At 40.8% G+C, this 18,778-nt stretch overlaps 1 protein-coding gene across 2 annotated transcripts in view; it reads left to right on the forward strand.

Annotated features, from left to right (window-relative positions):
• Nucleotides 1-15,283, forward strand: part of ppm1e (protein phosphatase, Mg2+/Mn2+ dependent, 1E) — a 62,426-nt gene extending 47,143 nt beyond the window's left edge. For both annotated transcript variants that reach the window (XM_008285921.1, XM_008285922.1), the window contains 5 exons: nucleotides 1,064-1,263; nucleotides 3,331-3,519; nucleotides 3,777-3,920; nucleotides 5,644-5,737; nucleotides 6,537-15,283. In XM_008285921.1, coding sequence (XP_008284143.1) covers nucleotides 1,064-1,263; nucleotides 3,331-3,519; nucleotides 3,777-3,920; nucleotides 5,644-5,737; nucleotides 6,537-7,474 — 1,565 coding nt within the window. In that variant the 3' untranslated portion in view covers nucleotides 7,475-15,283. The remainder of the gene's footprint in view (nucleotides 1-1,063; nucleotides 1,264-3,330; nucleotides 3,520-3,776; nucleotides 3,921-5,643; nucleotides 5,738-6,536) is intronic.
• Nucleotides 15,284-18,778: the final 3,495 nt, after the last annotated feature.

The following is an 18,778-nucleotide window of genomic DNA, read 5'->3' on the forward strand; positions in this document are numbered from 1 at the left end:
TTTTAAAATTCAGATTTCTGACACAGCAGAATAATGTACCTACATAAAATATCTCCAAACAGGAAGTTTAGGAAATCTGCAGGCACCAACCAGAGCTGAATAAAAGTTATGTTTTAATTTCCTCTGCATGATTTTGGGTCAAGACAATTATGTATACACATGGGTGACAGATTAAAGGAAAAACGAATAGTAAGGAGTTAGGAAATTATGTGCTGCCATAACATCTTCACTACATCTCGCAGTTGGTAGCACTGTTGCCTCGCAGCAAGAAGGTTGCCGGTTCGCGTCCCGGTGGGGGCACCGGAATCTTTCTGCGTGGAGTTTGCATGTTCTCCCCGTGCAGTGTGGGTTCTCTCCGGGTTCTCCGGCTTCCTCCCACACAGTCCAAAAACATGTTGAGGTTAATTGGTGATTCTAAGTGATTAATTGGTGATTCGCTGTCATTTCTCTCTAAGTGTAGCCCTGTGATAGACTGGCGACCTGTCCAGGGTGTCCCCTGCCTTCGCCCTAAGTTGGCTGGGATAGACTCCAGCCCCCCATGACCCTAGTGAGGATTAAGCGGTGTATAGATAATAGATGGATGGACACAGTGAAATTGAAAAATCATTCAAAAACAATCTTTCATTTGCCAGTTAATTGTTGCATGTGCTATTTCAGGCAACATAGAAATAGTATATTAGTTATGTTATTAGATGGAACTTGATTAAACTGTAAGAGTCATTTTTCCGGAGTGGGAGGTTTCTTTAGAAATTACTCTGATTACTCTGGATCACCATTTCAATCCATTCTAACTGTGGACTACCATTATCATCCTTCACACAGCATTCAGGTTAATGTTTAAGACCTACAGAAGCTCTGATTGATGCTCAAAAGATTGAGAGGTATTCTTTTAAATTTGCCAACTCTCTATACTGAGACTTCAACAGCTCACTGGCCCTCAACTGTGTGGTCATCACTACAAAACAACACTAAAAAGCAACCCTAGGGAACCAAAGGAGCTTTGTTACCGTCCCATAGAGAAGCAAAACGACTGACTGATTGTGTCTGTGTGTTTGTGTGTCAGAGTTGGAGTCTGTGAAGCTTGCCCGGCTGGTGTTCAACAGCCTCTTCGAGATGTGCTGCCTCTGGATGAAGGAGCTGCCCTTTCGCCGCCGCCCACAGCCATACTACGAAACGTCCATCCACGCCATCAAGAACATGAGGCGCAAGATGGAGGACAAGCACGTTATCATCCCTGACTTCAACACACTCTTCAACGTTCAGGTTGGTACAACTTTCCCCTGTTCTTGTTCTAGGAAATGCTGTCACAGTACTGAATGTGTACATGCTATCAGAACACTTTGTGAACAATATCTGCTGGGAAAAGGTCTCTCCTTCTTCTGGAACATTTTAAAATAAATATCAAGGTAAACAAAATTATTCATAAATGTTGCTTCTCCAAACACCATCTTAGAAAAGATGGAAACTGCACCTTTTGTACGAAACATTCAGAGAATGTCACAGATTTGTTCACTTGCTTCATTGCCAAACTTCAACAACTTTGGCTTCACATGCTACAGTAACTTACATTCTGCTAATTATTTTTTAATCAATCAATCAATCAATCCATTTATTCTTCATGGAAAACAGTTTATTCTGTGAATTTCTAGGAGTTCTAGTGCCTCTTCTACACTGCAGACAAACTATTAGCAAGATACCAGCATCCTGCTTCAGGGGAAACATCTAAGCCAAAGATACATAACTTATGAGAAGCAACAACACGCTGCAGTTTCCCAAATCCATTCTCATCTGAGATGCTAATCATTAATATTGATCACTTCCAGATGATACAAGACATCCACTCAGACAATCGGACACATGATTCCTCTACTAAAATGTGCTGATGCTTTTATGCAAGCAGGACCTCCTCTCCTCACTAAAAGCTAACCAAATTAGCAGAAGTTTAGCATCCAGGTATAATGCAAAAGTTTGAGTTAAATATTCTGCTGTGATCAGCCAAAAAATAAAAAATAAATAAAAAAAACATGCATGCATTTGCAAAAAGAAAAGCCCCAAAACAATATCACACCATGCAGGAAAATGTACTTAAGATGATGCAGCTCATACACAAGTATTATCACTATTGGCATTCGCAACAAGACAAGAACAATATGACAAGACATTAGCTCAATTGGTACATGAACCAGTTTTGTAGGACTAATAAAAATGCAAATGAAATCTCAAAGTTCAAATGTGTACACAGAGATTCATCATTATAATCGCAAACTGAGCAGCCAGCAGCACGACATCACCTACGGGCAAACAGAAACCATGAACGACAGTAATTCACGCTTTTCACAAATAAGATCTGAACAGAAATAGCACAGCAGAGAGGCTAAACCAACCAATGACCTTAAGACACATACATCACAGCTGTATGGTTTGATTCCCTTCTAAGCGACCTTTGCTATTACATGCTCCACCCCTCTCTCTCTCTGACTTTCTTAACTGCATCAATAGAAAGCAACTGGACTTCTCTTTATGGTTCTCCAAAGCATCTTTCACCTTTTGTCCAAGACAGTTTGTCAGTTCTTTCTAACTGGTGGGGAGTCTTTCTTTCTCATGACCCAAGACTCTCATTCCTCAAAGTGTGAATGGTTGTGAGCCTCCCAGGTGAGAGATTAGGAGGGATCTCAGGACTGCATTGTAAAAACCTGAAAAGTGGTGTTGTAGACCCCTCATCTATTTAGAGATGGCTGTTTCAGTTTGATATAGATGGCATCTTCACTCCTTCTTCAAACAGTCTCTGTTCTCTCTCAAGAATGTGAAAATTGATTAACTCAAGGAGTGGGGACTCCACATCAGGAGAAGTGAAACATCTTTAAAGACCAGAAAAGGCGGCCCAGTTGCCTTGTACTGAAGCATTTGGATTCCCATGACCTGGATGACTAAGAATCTGCGCAGACAGAAGCTTTGTAAAAGCAGAATTTACGGCAGAGCTATTGTATTGGATCACACTGTATGAATCCACACAGACAACTCTCTGACCTTGTTTCCTGTCTGTCTCCAGACTGAACAATATAATAAAGCCAGAAATGCGTCAAAAATATCTTTTAAAAGATGTTTTAAGTGCCTTCACCCAGTGTACCTTTGTTGAGATAAGAAAGAATATTGTGTGCTGTTAAAAGTAGAGGTGAGAAGAGATCTTTTGTCATTCTCTCTCCTACTGTCAGCATATTAACACAATAAATTCACCTGTCTGCAATCAGCAACTGTTCTGCTTTTATTTAATTGTCCTTTTAATCGTGTGCTTATTTGTTTTTGAGTGTCTTCTGTTTTTCTGCCTCTCAGGATCAGGAAGAACAAGCATTCTTTGCTGTGTTCGACGGTCACGGCGGGGTGGACGCTGCCATTTATGCCGCCAACCACCTGCACGTCAACTTAGTTCGACAGGAATCCTTCAGCCAGGACCCCGGCGAGGCACTCTGCAAAGCTTTCAAACTCACAGACGAACGCTTCGTGAAGAAGGCTAAACGAGAGGTAACCACCAATTAGAAACCCTTCATTGCTACATATCCTACAGTGGGCAACACGGAGTACTGAGTAGTGTACAGATGTGAAGCAATAACCCATCAGATTAGCTGACTGTATTAGTTTACTAGTATATACTATTACTGTGACTGCTTGTTTTTCAGCAGTTGGACAATTCGGTAAAACAGGGACACAATCTAAGTAGTGGTGTTGCAGCTCCTGTTACCTGCAAGCTGAATGCTGTAGCACGTGTTTGTGTTTGGCAGACCCTGCGTTGCGGCACAACAGGCGTGGTGACGTTCCTGCGGGGCCGGACGTTGCACGTGGCCTGGCTGGGTGACTCTCAGGTCATTCTGGTCAGGAGAGGGCAGGTGGTGGAGCTGATGAAACCACACAAACCAGACAGAGAGGTGAGACACGTGCCATCGGACACAAATCTGTCTCTTCCACTGAATGCATACTGCAAGTTTGTGAAATGTATAAATCAATGGATGTGGATGATGAACTCTTTTTTTTTTTTTTTTAAATGTTACATATGAGTGCAGGGCTGCAGGGTGGCGCAGTTGGTAGCACTGCTGCCTCGCAGCAAGAAGGTTGCCGGTTTGCGTCCCGGTGGGGGCACCGCAATCTTTTTGCGTGGAGTTTGCATGTTCTCCCCGTGCAGCGTGGGTTCTCTCCGGGTTCTCCGGCTTCCTCCCACACAGTCCAAAAACATGTTGAGGTTAATTGGTAATTCTAAATTGTCCGTAGGTGTGAATGTGAGTGTGCTTGGTTGTCTGTCTCTAAGTGTGGCCCTGTGATAGACTGGCGACCTGTCCAGGGTGTCCCCTGCCTTCGCCCCAGCCCCCCGCGACCCTAGTGAGGATTAAGCGGTGTATAGATAATGGATGGATATTAGTGCATAAACTATGTTGAAAAGTATGCCTGAGGACAATGCACCTCATACAGGAGTATTACCACCTTTTGCATTAGCAAAAAGGCGAGAACAACGTGACCAGAAATTAATTGCCACTTAAGTTTGTTGTTTTTGTTGTAATAATTCAAATGCAAATGAATACACACACCAGACAGGGAGGTGAGATGCACACATTCTTCAGACACAAATCTGTCGCGTCGACTGACATGATAAACCATCACAGTATGTGTACAGAAGTTAAAAAAGTGCAAAATAAATAAATTAATGAATGTGGATGATGAACTCTTTGCAGCTGGTACAATAGAATTAGAAAAACTGTCTTCTTGTACAGTATGTTGTTGCATTTTAATTCCTAAGATTTAAATTAATTGTATCTGCACCTGTATTATGTAATGCAGCACAGTTACTGTTTACTAAAGCTGTGGTTTAATCTGCAAAAAAAAAAAAAAACAACTGAAGTGTAAAAATTTGACATTTTACAGAGGGGTATGTGGCAAAATGTTTTTTACTCTGAGCAGTTGCCAGGCAACAGACGGAGGTGCCAGAAAATTACTGGTTGCAGCCAAAAAATATTCTGGCACATAATCTCCAGTAAAACAGCAAATTGTTATTTTGTATTTGTTTTTTGAATGAATGAAACAAATGAGGTAAAAACTGGTAATTAGTGAGATTTACAGGTGCTGGGAGGTCCCGTTTCTAATATTTGTGCTAAGCTAAGCCAAACATGAGAGCAGCATCATCGTTTCATCTGACTCTCTGCTAGAAAACGAATAAGCATATATTCCAAAGATTGGCCCCATTCCTTTAAGTTGCACAGACAATAATGTCCATCGCAGTCCAACAACCAATCTGTCTATTTATAGTTTTGTTGTCCGAAAGAAAAATGACATGCTTCCGAAGCTGCAAACAACCGTTTTGTAATGTTACTGTTTTGTTGTAAATTCTGCATCATAAGAAGACACAGCCAACATTATTTTTCATCACCTGTTTCTTGTTTTACTATTGCAAACCACTATCAACATGGCCTAACATCCGTCATTGTTGTGGCCTGGCATGTTTTCTGCTGTTTTGAGTGTGTGCTTCACATTTTCATGTCCAAAAACAGTCCCAGTGTTACTCACTTTGAGTGAACTGTCATTTTAAGTGCACAACAGAGGCAGGTAAAGCGCCGCACTGAGTCACTGGCTGAGATTATGACTATCACTGTGTGTTTGCAGGATGAGAAGAAGAGGATCGAGGCTCTGGGAGGTTGTGTGATCTGGTTCGGCACATGGAGGGTCAATGGCAGCCTGTCTGTATCCAGAGCAATAGGTACAGTGGTTCAGTCGGACACCCTGTACACCACATGTATACTTTATGTATTTTTACACAAGACTGTGATATTTGGTCTTTTAATGCACGCGTTCATTTCTTTCCTGCCAGAAGTGCCATAAAACTGCACCTTTCTGAGAAGCAAAATGTCATATATGAGGCCTCTTGGTTGTCGATGTTGCCAGACTAAAGACAAGATGTGCCAGTATTTTAGAGCTTTGAAGCTCTGTAACAGCCTGCCTGAGAACATCAGACTCACTGACTTCTTTTAAATGGCTTAATAAAACACATTGCAATACTTTTGCATGTTTTCAGTAATTGTCTGCTGGCCTTAACTTTCTGACTTATTGGCTTCTGATTTTGTTTTATTTCATAGCTTTTATTATTCCGGCAATGCTTAATTGCTGCTATTTTCTAATCTTTTCTTTATTAAACGTATGTAATTCCTAAAGTTTCCAGACATGCCTTGTTGTTAAAAGCACTTTTCTAGTGATTTTAAACAGTGCTATACAAGTGAAGATATTATTATTATATAAAAATGTTTACTGTATAAATATCTAGGCATGTAAAAGTAGTCACCCTGAGAGTTTATCGCCGCAACATTAGTCAGCAGCTGAGTCAGCCTTGCATTTGGCCAACATGTTTTCAAATTCACATCTACAAAATAAAGAACAGATTTGCTGCTGACGGAGATTCGACTCATTCCACTCAGATCCGTTGCAAAGTTGCACAATTCTGCTGTTGTAAATGTCGGTCTGAGCAGGTCCTAACAGATGAACTTCTGTGTCTGTGTTGGCAGGCGACTCGGAACACAAGCCCTACATCTGTGGCGATGCAGACCATAGTATCTTCCCATTGGACGGCTCAGAAGACTATCTGATTCTGGCCTGTGACGGCTTCTGGGACACAGTGATTCCGGACGAGGCGGTGCGAGTGGTCAGTGACCATCTCCAGGAGAACGCTGGAGACACCACCATGGTCGCCCACAAGCTGGTGGCCTCGGCCCGAGATGCCGGCTCTAGTGATAACATCACTGTCATAGTAGTCTTCTTGCGGGACCCACGTTCTCCGGCACCCACCAGCACTGAGGACGAGGAGGAGGGCGCGGTGGAGGGGGAGATGGAGGAGGAGGAGGTCGCAGAGGTGGAGGAAGAGGAGCAGGAAGAAGAAGAAGAGGAGGAAGATGAAGCAGTCAGGGTAGAGCGTGATGGCGGTGAGGGAGGCAGCACTGCGGACATTGGGGGGAAGGGCCGCGGAGGTTGGCCCCTGCAGCAGTGCTCCGCTCCCGCTGACCTCAGCTACGAAGACCGAACGGACTCGTTCACGGACAGAACTAGCCTCAGCCTGTTGGGGCCGTCGCTGGAGGGTCGCATCTCCCTGATCAGAGGCTCCAGGCAGCCCTGCTTCAACTTCAGCCCCGACCTCTTCACAGCCTCCCACATCTACCGAGAAGAACGCCCACTGAGGCGCAGGTCCTGCATCCCTTTTCAGGAGCCCAGCACCTCTAGCTTCACGGACCCACTGTGGCCCCAGACAGCCATGCTGTTAGGCCAGGCAGTGAGGCGAAGCCACAGGCTTGGTTATGGTAGTCGCCGGTGGCGCCGAAGGTGGCCCGGCAAATCCAGGGAGCTGCTAGGCCTGTCATCATCTGGCCCCTTGCTGCCCTGCATGCAGCACTGCTCCAACCGGAGGCCTGGAGTGGCAGTGCCTCAACTGCCCCAAGATGTCACCATCTGAAGAGGTGACCCAAACCAAACCATCTCCTTCATTTCTTCAGCCCTGCTCCCTGCCCCTCCACCCCCTGACCCACCCACCTTTGCCTTCAACAACACGTCTTTCTTCGATAGTTGGTAGTTGTGGCTCCTGCAGTTGTCATGTGATTATTGAATCTCTGTTGGAGGAGTGGTGCTCTGTCCCAAGCCGAAATGTTTCCAAATGTAAGCTGGCCCTCTAAACACAAGCCCTGCTCCTTAGTGCTGTAGGTAAAGCGCAAAACTGCATCCTCTCCATTGTGACCAGTGATCAGTCAATATGAAACCAGAGCTGGATGTGCAGGTTAATGAGATGTGTTCAGACTGAATGTGAAATGAGTACTTGAAGCGGCACCACAGCAAACAGTTCGTGGAAAGGCCATAAAGGACAAGAACAGACACGTTTTGCTGGAGGAAGTGCACTTAATGTTTGAACTGTGTGACTCTACCTAAATAAAAGCGAGAGTTTAGAGGCAAATAACAGAAACAACTGGAGTCACTGGTACATTTTAAAATCAATTGACTGGACTCACACACGTTGTTAGCTAGCTGGAGCTCGATTCTCCATTGGACCATGAAAGCGCCTCAGTGCACATGCATTCAGTCTGTACACACATTTAAGTTTAATTTAAGTGCTTGGTCGCTCCACATTCCTTAGACGGATGTTATCTATTTTGGACAGAAAGTAAAAGCAATATGGGGTGACTTTGGTTGCTCTGTGGTACATGAAATAGAAAAAGATTATCTTGCTGTTTATTTTTCTTGCAGAAGAATACACTACTTGGCCAAAAGTATGTGTGAATATTAGACCAATGTGTGGTTGTTGTACAGTAAGGATTTGCTCCGTTTCAGCCACAACACCAACAGCCTGGTGGATGGACTTTAGCTGTTTCCTAAGGTAGTATTACTATCATCAGTATTTTCTATAAAGATATCTACTAGATAAACAAACTGTTTCTCATGACCGTAAACATATTTTTTGGCATTCTGTGCTGTGATTTCCTGTTACTTACTGGATGATATATATGTATATATGTCCACCACCACTCAGATACATTTATTAAGGTAATATTGCCAAAAATATTGGCTATGATGATGATTTGTTCATGAACTGTTCCTACAAAGTGAAAAAGACATTCATATCATCCATCATTGCAGCTGTAGAGTAGCGTTAAGACTTCCCATTATTGTAACTTAAGAATCTTAGAACAAAAATACACAGAACACCATATAAATGGTCCATCCACACACATTTTCCTGCACCCAACCTCCTATTCAAACCAGCAAAGACTAAGAGGTTGACTGTGTGATCACTTCTCTTTCTTCCCGTTTAAAGTTACCTAGGGTTAGGTGACACACATCATCTTTTGTCTTGAGACAGCTGTCGAGAATGTCGAGCGACCGAGCATTAAATTAAGCTCTAATGGCCTGGCCTGCCTCTTTGTCCCCTCAGCAATCCTTTGGTGGCAGATGAATAACATCCACGGAGGAGGCCGGAACAATTGTTGCTCCTGGTTTCTGGGGCTGAAGGCACATGGTGTTCTGCCCCCTCCTATACAGTCAGTGACCCCAGCCATTATCCAGCTACAATTTGTCTACAGATAAAAGCATTTAGCACTGGATTATAAAAGATTAGCAGTCAGCTACCTGAATAAATGCTTAATGTAGTCCAGTATTCCAGATGGGGATATACTCCTGGGATAATGGGTTTTTTGGGGGCAGGGGAGGGGTATTTAAAACTATATTTTTGTTATAGTTGTTGGGCCTCATAGTTATTGCAAAGTGTTCCAAGCGTATTTATGTTCACACAAGACCCATGGAACAGAAATATTTTCCAGCAGGCTTGATAAGTCCACAACTATTCAATGTTGGGCCAGGATAGTTGAAAGCTGCAGAACACGTGCCTTCCATGTGTATGACTAAGGCCTACTTCCTTCACATTTACCAATTACTAGATCCATATGTTGATATCACACCATTAAGGACAAGTATGACTTGTGCTCTCAATCAAGTCACACTGTGACTTTGTGACAGTTTAAAGGAATACTTTAATGTTTTTTGGCCTATTTGCTCTCTCTGGTAACAGTTAAATGAGAAAATTGATGCCACTCTCATGTCTGTCTCTCGTCAAATATAAACCTACCACCAGCAGCTGATTAGCTTAGCTTTCGCATGGGTATTTATCAAGATGGGAGGTTAACCATAATTGATATACTTAGCATTTACAGACTTACAATCTGTCACTTAATTAGTAAAACCTGTGAAATCTAATGTAATATATGTCAATGAGGACACCACTACCACCCACTATTTCCTCAAAATATGTAAAGAAGTAGAATAGACAAAGATTAAAAATCTAGAGGCTTTGTAAAAGTCTAAGTGCTTCAGTTGAAGGCAAATGGACTTTTTTTTTTTTTTTGGTTATTAAGGATGTTGAAGTCCCAAGTATTTATTCTCATCCTGAATAACATGGCTAATGGACGCCTAATGACTCGAGACTCAGATGTACCTAATACAGTTTGTGCTGACTATAATACTTAAGATGTACTTACCCTTTGTAATACATTTCCAAGTGCAAAGAAATAAATAAAGATTCAGTTAATGAAAAGAACTACAACAAACACTTACCAGTCTGAGTTTCAACAGTGAAGTAAAAGAAATACTGTATTGCTACAATAACATTAAAAAGCATTTTTTTGTCATATGAAAGTTAGCGTAGTGCTCACAGTCACTTTATATTAGCTTAAGAGAAAGATTACTTACTGTTACGTATCACATTTGACAATTTATGAACAGTGAAGTATTGTAAACTAATTCCTCACCTATGAAATAATAGTTGTTTGTGTTTGGTTTTAGCACATCTTTCTTTGGAAGTTCCAAAGGAAGTGACATTTTCTTCTTTTTCCGAGAAACACTAGCCTAGCTTAGCTTAGCATAAAGACCGAAATCAGGGAAGAACAGAAAAATGATAAAAAATTAAACGTAGCCTTCGTCTGTTAGCATTAAGCGTGTCTCTAAAAGTGCACATTTGAGACTTTTTATGAGGTTGTCTTCATGTCAGCCACAGACCTAGCAAAAATATGCTAGCGAGGAATATGCTAGCAACAGTTACCTTCTAGTTTAAAGACTGGAAGCGGGTGGAAAGGGCAGAGGGTTCAAAAACTGCCAACAATTTGTCATTATTTTACTTGTTAATGTATGTTTTAAATAAACAATACATAATGTATTAGAATTTGTGAATTTTGCTAGCTTTTCAAAAAGCCAGGCAAGCTGTTCCCTTGCTTCTAGTCTTTATGCTAAGCTAAGCTAAGCTAAGCTAAGCGGCTGGTGGTGGTGCAGTAGCTTCATATTTAAGTTGGTGTACAGATGTGAGAGTGGCGTCAAATGTCTCATTAAGAACGTGAACAAGCGTATTCCCCAACAGCATAAAGAAAAAATTGCACATTTTGTGCCTCGGTAGCCTACGGTAAGAGAGTTATCAAGTGTAAATAGAGTTGTGGTGTTAACAGTCCCTGTGCAACAACACCACACAGCAAACATCCCAGTCATCAGCAACTGCAAGATATCTCCCACCATCACAGTAGTCCACTGAGGCTGCCTCCCATGGCCCCACACAGCCTTTATAATTGGATCTGTCTCTGATATGATACAGATTCTGCATTGGACTGCCCCCTCCCTGCTGTCTAACATGCTGCATTTCAGTTATCAGGTCACAAACTCAGTTCTTTCTGCCGCCTTTCGTAAGGCTACGACAAAAAAGCCATATGTAACTCCAAATATCCACTCTGTAGAGTTCCTCTTTAATGTTCAATTATTATTATTATAATTAACAAACAACTATGTAACCTCCAAACAATAATCCTCCTGCTGATTTATGATACTATAATGAAAAGTTTCATATTAGACTCATATTAATCCCTTTCTAATAAGTCTAACAGCACTCATACCCAGTTAACTGAGCAAGTCTAATCTGTGGAGACACTTCTGTCACTTTGCATTAAACATGTAACCTCCTGTATCTAACCATGCTCGATGACTGTAACTTAACTATACTGCAGATTTACTATGAAAACTACAAGGAAAATCACCGGCAAACACATCAACTTCATAACTGTCAATCCCTTTCACTTTCAAAGTACTAAAAATACACCTGTAACCTCATGTAGTGGAGCTCATCATTATATATGCCACAAACAAACACACTTGAATCCATTCTTTACACGTTTCTCTTGTGTTTTGGAGTTTGAAATGGCTAATGAGGAGATTGTTATTGTGAGCTATTGTTTACCAATTTAACTGCCATTTGGACACGTTAATTATTTCTGTAATATTGTAATTGTAACCCCATTTTTCTGTTTGATGCAGTGGATTTCCAAATGTTAGTGATGACCAGATTCTGTAAACTGTGCCTCCACTTTCCTGGCCCCCCAGAATTTCAAATAGTATAAGCAGGTTCCCAGCATCACCCTCCCATTCACTCTTGCTGGTAGTTTTCCTGTAACCATCCTGTGGACTGATATCGGTGGAGCAGAATGTACCTCGTGCCCCAGAATGTCCTCAGAGACTCGGGGCAGCGACGTGAGGTGGCGTTTCTTTTTTTGTGCGTGTTTTTTGGAGAGATACGTCTTTTCTGGGGAGTGTCTAGCTATGAGGAATGTATTGTCGAGACACTCAACAAACTAAAGCCACTGGATCCCTTTGTGAAAGTATCGCCACAGTGTTTGTCTCCAGAAGCCTGAAGAAGATGGAAGGAAATCACAGTCATATCAAATATTCCCTTAGGCACGGATGTGTATGTATATTATGAGTACTAATTGTGAGTTGAGCGAGTGCTGGAGGAGTGTACATATAATAATTCTGTCTTGTAAAATCAGTGGTTTTGATCCATGCTCCACGAGGCCCGAAAGCTGGGTCGGATATTTACTTTAAAACAGTCAGATGGTGGACTTTCTAAATGTCCCACCAGCAGACTGAGGTGGCGGTGAACATGTGATGTTATTAAAAAGCTGGTCAAGAATATAAAAGTGCTGAACCAGTCTGGCTTTCACTAGAGAGTCATAGTGTCCTATTGTGGCCTAGCTACTGTTTCACCCTGCTTTTTCACCCTGACAACCTGGGAAAACATACCTTAAGACGTTAATCATCGGCTTAAAATTCTGTGCTACCCGTCCGCGATGGTTTTGATTTACAATTTTTATCAGTATCAGCCTTAAAAAAAAAACACCTTGCCAATGAAATGATCATTAGTTGGTAGGTTTTCATTCCAGTTCTGCCGATGTTAGGTGATTGGAGATGAGGAACAGTTGGAGCTGCTGCAGGGTTTTGGCCTCATTTGAAGCACCACACACAGATGAGATCTTTAACACAGATCACATACGGCCACAAACTCTGGAGAAGCAGAGCTGCCACTGGAAGACGCGATCTTGTTATGATGACAAGGTTTTTGAGCAAAATGCATTACATGTTCAGCTGTTGGCTGCAAGACTGAACATGAAAGTTTTCATGCACTTTATTTTTGTTAATGATGTCCCCACAACAATAGGTAAATCCTTAGTGTTAGCGTATTGTGTGGCTATCATGGCTAAAGTTACCATTTGCTGTGATTGTATGTCTACAGGTCAGAACTCTGTGGAAACTGTAAAACTGAGGGACATTCAGAGATGGTGGAAACTTTTAAGACAGATTTGAAACCAGTAAACAAGGACTGGATGGGTTACGGTGTTGTCAAGTCGACTGTTGTGCTTCAGTGCAGCCTGAACTTAGCTAGTATTTACATCGGTTTTCTTTTATCCTGCTCTTTGTGCTCATATCTACTGCATTTTAATACAGTAGAATTCTTAGTAAAGCTGTTCTCTTTTAAATATTTTTCTGTTTCTGTTGACAGACAACGGAACAAGAATAAAATAGTGGCTCAAACACAGTCCATTAAGACTACGTGTTAACCAGCAGTCACTCCAGAGTCATGTCCAAGCCTTTCAAGCTTCTTTGCATCACTCAATTACAGATTTTAAAAACTCATCAAACACAAGCTACAAACAACAGCTGTGAGAGAGTTAGAAGCCATAGAAAGTCTTGATCTCACACACTCATGTCAATCACAGGTGCGTGCAGAGTTTTCTTCCTGAAGGTGGCTCAGAACAGGACTAAAACCAGGGGTCATGCAGTCATGGTGAAATGAACTTCTTTGCATTGTTTTGAGCTAAAAAAAAATTGAAAAACATTCTGAGAAAATGTGAGACTTTCATTCATTTTGGTGACAAGGGCACAATAGGGCACTTTAAAATGTGATACTTGTATAAAGAGTCTTTATCTGTGTTTATGAATAAGTAGAAGGGTTAGTTACACTTGGCTCAATCATTTCAGTTGCTTCTGTACCTGCAGTCATAGGATGTATAAAAAAAGATGGATGTAGGCATAAATATGAGCTCATTTCCATGGCAATCCATCCGATAGTTGCTGAGATATTTTATTTCAGTATTTCAGATCGACTGGCACCCCCAGAGTTCTTCTTACAATAGTAGACTTTGTCATTATAACAAGATCTTGTTTTGTCACTGCAGTGGTTTTGGGTAGCTGGTGACAGTTCTGTTCAGCGTTAGGAACCTGCCTTATGCAGACAGAAACACCGAAGCGTGTTGTACTTGTGGCCGACCCTCCGAGCAGCTGTGCAGTGCAGTAGCAGTATTATTCCCAGTGATTCACTGTTGATTTTGTCAAACCACTGATGTAGTTTCACAGCACTGACATGAAGCTCAGCGCTGCACTGTCTGCGCTCCGGAGGGAGAAACGAACCACAAAAGTGCTCAGTGACAAGGATCCACAGGTCGCTTTCCCCCAAAACCTCCACTAAAACCCTGTGAATTAGTTCTGCGGCGTTACTCATTGAATTAAAAATCCACGGAAGTTGTCACTGTATGAGCAATAAAAGCGTTTGCCATCATTCGTTGTGGTAAATTCTCCACCTTAGCTCAACAAACCCTCACTCCCTCCCTTGCTCACGCTCTGCTTGCACTAAAAAGTTCCTCTGAGTCGGATGTTTCCCTTCCCTCATGATGAAAGTAAGCAGAAGTTCTCTGCTCTCCCATGATCACTGTCCAACTATAGGGCCCTCCATGAATCTGCACTGTGTCTATGTACACGAAAAGCTTCTTTTTCTCTGTAAGCAATAATGACGTTGCATTAAAAGGCTCTCTGCGGGTTTGTCTTCTGCTGAAGGATGCAGCAAAATGTAGTTCTGTCAGCCATACTTGAAAGAGCATAAATGCTGAGTTCCTGAAGTCAATTTCCCATTCGTTTTTCCCAGAGAATTCAGGAGTCCTAGAAAACACAATCAGACGTCACTAAGTCTGTGGTCAGCGAGCTTTTCAGTGCAGATGCTGAAATGATCTGCATGTCGATGGGAAAAACGAATGTGAAGTTTTCTTCTTTAGAGAGGAGCTGTGATAAAGGAGGCAGGACATTTCAGTTGTATCGGCATTCCTCAGCAGTTTGGACATTTGTGTGCATTTGAGAAGGAGTTAGGACTTCTTGGACCTATGCACTGTTCAAATGTAGACCAGTAGATAATGTGGTAAAAAGGGGGGGATACTTCTTGTCCTCTAGGTCTGAAGACAAACCCCATGATTGGCTCTTCTTCAACATGCAGGTTAGGTAAAGAAGAAAATTAAAAAAAATTAAAAAAAAAATTAAGAAAATAGTAAAACACGTTGAGTACCTGTATTATCTGTGTTCCTGTAGTATATAAATATGTGTATTGTAACTGGTGACTAATTATGTATATAAAGATTAGACCAAGTCTCTGGCTGATGCTTTTTCTTTCCTGACAAGTTGTGATCGAGCGGTTTGGTTTCTCTTGCAGATGCAACCACAAGAAAAAGTCAAAGTCTGCACCCTGATGTGCTTCAATGCTGTTTACAGGCACTTTTTTTGGGCACAAATACGACCGATTGCCACATTAGCCACCGGAAACAATTAATTTATTCATTCAGTTATCAATATTATTATTTTTTACACATTTGGTTGATGGGCCTGGTTATCTTAAGAAACCTTTGTCCACGTTGGCGTTTGAGGAATTATTCTCTGAGCTTATCACCTGCATAAAGCTGCCGTTGTTTCTCTCTTTCTTTTTTTCAGTTCTATATTTTTGGCATTGGCAATAACGTGCTTTTTTTTTTTTTTGCATAAATATCAGGGTAACAATGCTAGCAAAGTGTCAAAGATGATGCATTTCAAAAACAATTTATTAAGTAGAATAAAGAAATAAGGGGAAAAAACGCAAGAGAATGGCAGAGAGCGGTCGAGTTACTTTTCAAATAAAGCAGGACTAGAGGAAGTAATCATACCATTTACTTAAGTAAAAGTTCCAGCACATGTAAAAACACCAAGTCCTGCATTTAAAACCGTACTAACATATTATCAGCTACTTTTACTGAAAAGATTGTTTATAATAATATAACTCATACTAGTGCATCACTGTGTTGATGGAAGTATTAATGAGTAGATAAATCTAAGCTGCAAATTAATTTGGGAGAGGAAAAAAATATTTTTTATTTATATTTGGGACTTTTCTCTGTAAAAAAGACAAAAACAAAAAACGTGGGGATTTACCTCTTTTGGCTTATAAATGAAGCAGCAACTCAAATGAGAACATGATGAGGAGACACTGCTCGACTAGTTTTTGCATGACAAACATGAGAAAAAAAAACAAAAATTAAAGCTTTTGGAAACACTAGTTTAACCTTAACTGAAAGGAATGAATTAGGAGTAGAAAGTAGCATGAAACACAGTGGTGAAAGAAACATTCAGATCCTTTTACTAAGGACAACTATAAATACAGCAAAAAAAAATAAGATGCTTAATTTTAAATCCTGTATAAATATTTAACTGACATAGAAGCACATTAGCACCAAAATATTGTTAAAGTATCAAAGTAAAAGTCCTGATTTGGTCCCTCTGAGTGACATTTTATTAAATCTGACATAATAAGATGATTAATAGTGAAGCATCAGTGTGTCAGCAGCATGATGCTGTTGCAGCTGCTGCAGGTGGAATGAATTTAAACAACCTTACATACAGTTTTATACACAGAACAGGAGGGGAAATGTGATAAAATCAAGTTCTGATCTACAATCTGTTTTCAATTTTTTGACTTGTTCTTAAGTCTTGAATTTTTTGTTGAGATATTGGAGAATTTACAGAAATTAAACCATGTTGAGATGAAAGCTACTCTTTTGATGGAGCTGTTATCAACTCAGACAACTAAAATGTGACTTCTGATTTTTTTTTGTAAGACGCTAAAAAAGCTGGAAACTACCAGTTTAATCTTTAATAATGTGTTGTATTTTAAAAGTTTGTTCACCTTCATTGTAACTAAAGCTGTCAGATAAATGCAGTGGAGTAGACAGTAAAGTATGTACCTCTGACATGTAGCAGAGTATAAAGTAAAGTAACATGAAAGGGGAATACTCAAGTACAAGTACCTCAAAATTGTACCCAAGTACAGTGTTGTAGTACATATATGCAGTTACAGTCCAACACTATAAACACACTTGGAAAAATACAACACTATCTACTACTTCTTGCAGGTTTCGATTTTTCAGTTTTGCACAGCTTCATTAAATTAACTGCTCGAGGCCCAAATAGGTCAATATTTATTTCACTTTTTTTTTTCCTTCACTCCCCCATTAATCACCTCACACCTCTCCAGACTTATCGTCAGCCCTCCTGAGACGGAGACAACGGGGATTTTCTGGCTCCAGTTACTGACTGAGCAGTAAATCCAAATCATTCAAGGCTTCAGTCTCCTGCGCGTGACGTCACACAAGTTCCATCTTGAAATGTAAAATTAAAAGGCAGCCGGTCAGAAAGGTGAGCTCGCTAACCCCCGCAGGTCAAACAGGCTTATTAAAGTCACGCAGCAGAAGGGGCAACGGTGAGTCGCTTTTTGTTCAGTCGCAGCAGGTAATAATGAGAAACCTGAACAAATTGTGCTCTTTTTTCCCCCCAGCAGCAGCAGCAGCAGCAGCAGAGTGAAATGCCAGAAGCCACAGTGTGAGAAGATGTGATGCTGTAACAGGGCTTTCATGTGGAACAGTGCTGTCTGCTGTTACATAAACAGCTTTACAAAAGTGAGCAGTCCTCCACATTCTTTCTATAAAAAGACTCATCATTTTACCGCACTCATAATCTGGCTTTATTCTCTCCGTTCCACCAGTTCGGGCTTCTGACGGAATTCAGAGGAAAAAAGGAAAGAACGTGACGGAAACAGGGAAGTGGCTGAGTGTAACTGGAACCAGTGCAGGAACCAGTGGAGGCAGGCTGAGGTGTAATTAGTGAGTAAAATGAGCTTAAACGTCTCAGGACTCATATTTGTGATAATAAACTGTATGATAATAAAAGCTTCATTACAAGTCCATGTAATAAATTATTATTATTAATAATAATAATAATAATAATAATAATAAAAAAAACAATAATCATTAATTAATTTACATTCTAAGATGAAGTACGATCAAAAAAAGCTGCCATTGGAACAACAAATAGTCGACCTTTCCCTCCTTTCTGAGAGCAAAACCTCAAAATTCTAAGCCTTTGCTGCTTTGGGTCATTTTTAAGTCTTCTTTTAGTTGTTTTTCTATCATTTGTAACCTTCTGTGCCTCTTTGTGGCCTTTTTTTTCATCTCTATTGCCATTCTGCATCTTATTTGAGTTTTTTTGTATGTCTTTGTTGTCATCTTAGATGCCTCTGTTTTCCTTGTATTTGTGGTCTTTGTCCTTGTTCGTCTTGTTTTAGTTGTTTAGTCATTTCATGGTGGGTTTTTGTTGTTGTTGTTATTGTATTGTCTCTATTAGTTGCTGTTTTGTGCCTCTTTTGAGTTTGGAGTCTTGTTTTCATTTTGTATTTCCCCTTTCGTTTAATTCTTCAGTATCAAGGCGTTGCTGTTTTGTGTTATTTAGCTTCCATTTCTGGTTCATTTGTGTCTCTTTGTTTGAAATCTGTCTGTGGTCTTCAGTTCATTTTGTAGTTTTTCTGTATTTTGAGTCTCTGATCTTAGTTTTAGCTCTTCAGTTATCAATGTTTGTCTTTGTGGGTTTTCTTTTTGTCTTTCATGTTAGTTTTTCTAAAGCTTATTTTCAGTCTGTTTACTTGCTGCTTCATCCTGCTGGTTGTCAGTTAGTCCCCAAAGACTGCATTTGGCTCCACAGAACAGCCGTCAGAGACATCTGGTCATATATCAATAACTATAATCCAATAAGCTTCCGCAAAATGTTCTTAAATGGCCCATTCTGC

Source organism: Stegastes partitus, unplaced genomic scaffold, assembly GCF_000690725.1.
Source record: "Stegastes partitus isolate 25-593 unplaced genomic scaffold, Stegastes_partitus-1.0.2 Scaffold423, whole genome shotgun sequence".
In the NCBI taxonomy this organism is placed as follows: domain Eukaryota; kingdom Metazoa; phylum Chordata; class Actinopteri; family Pomacentridae; genus Stegastes; species Stegastes partitus.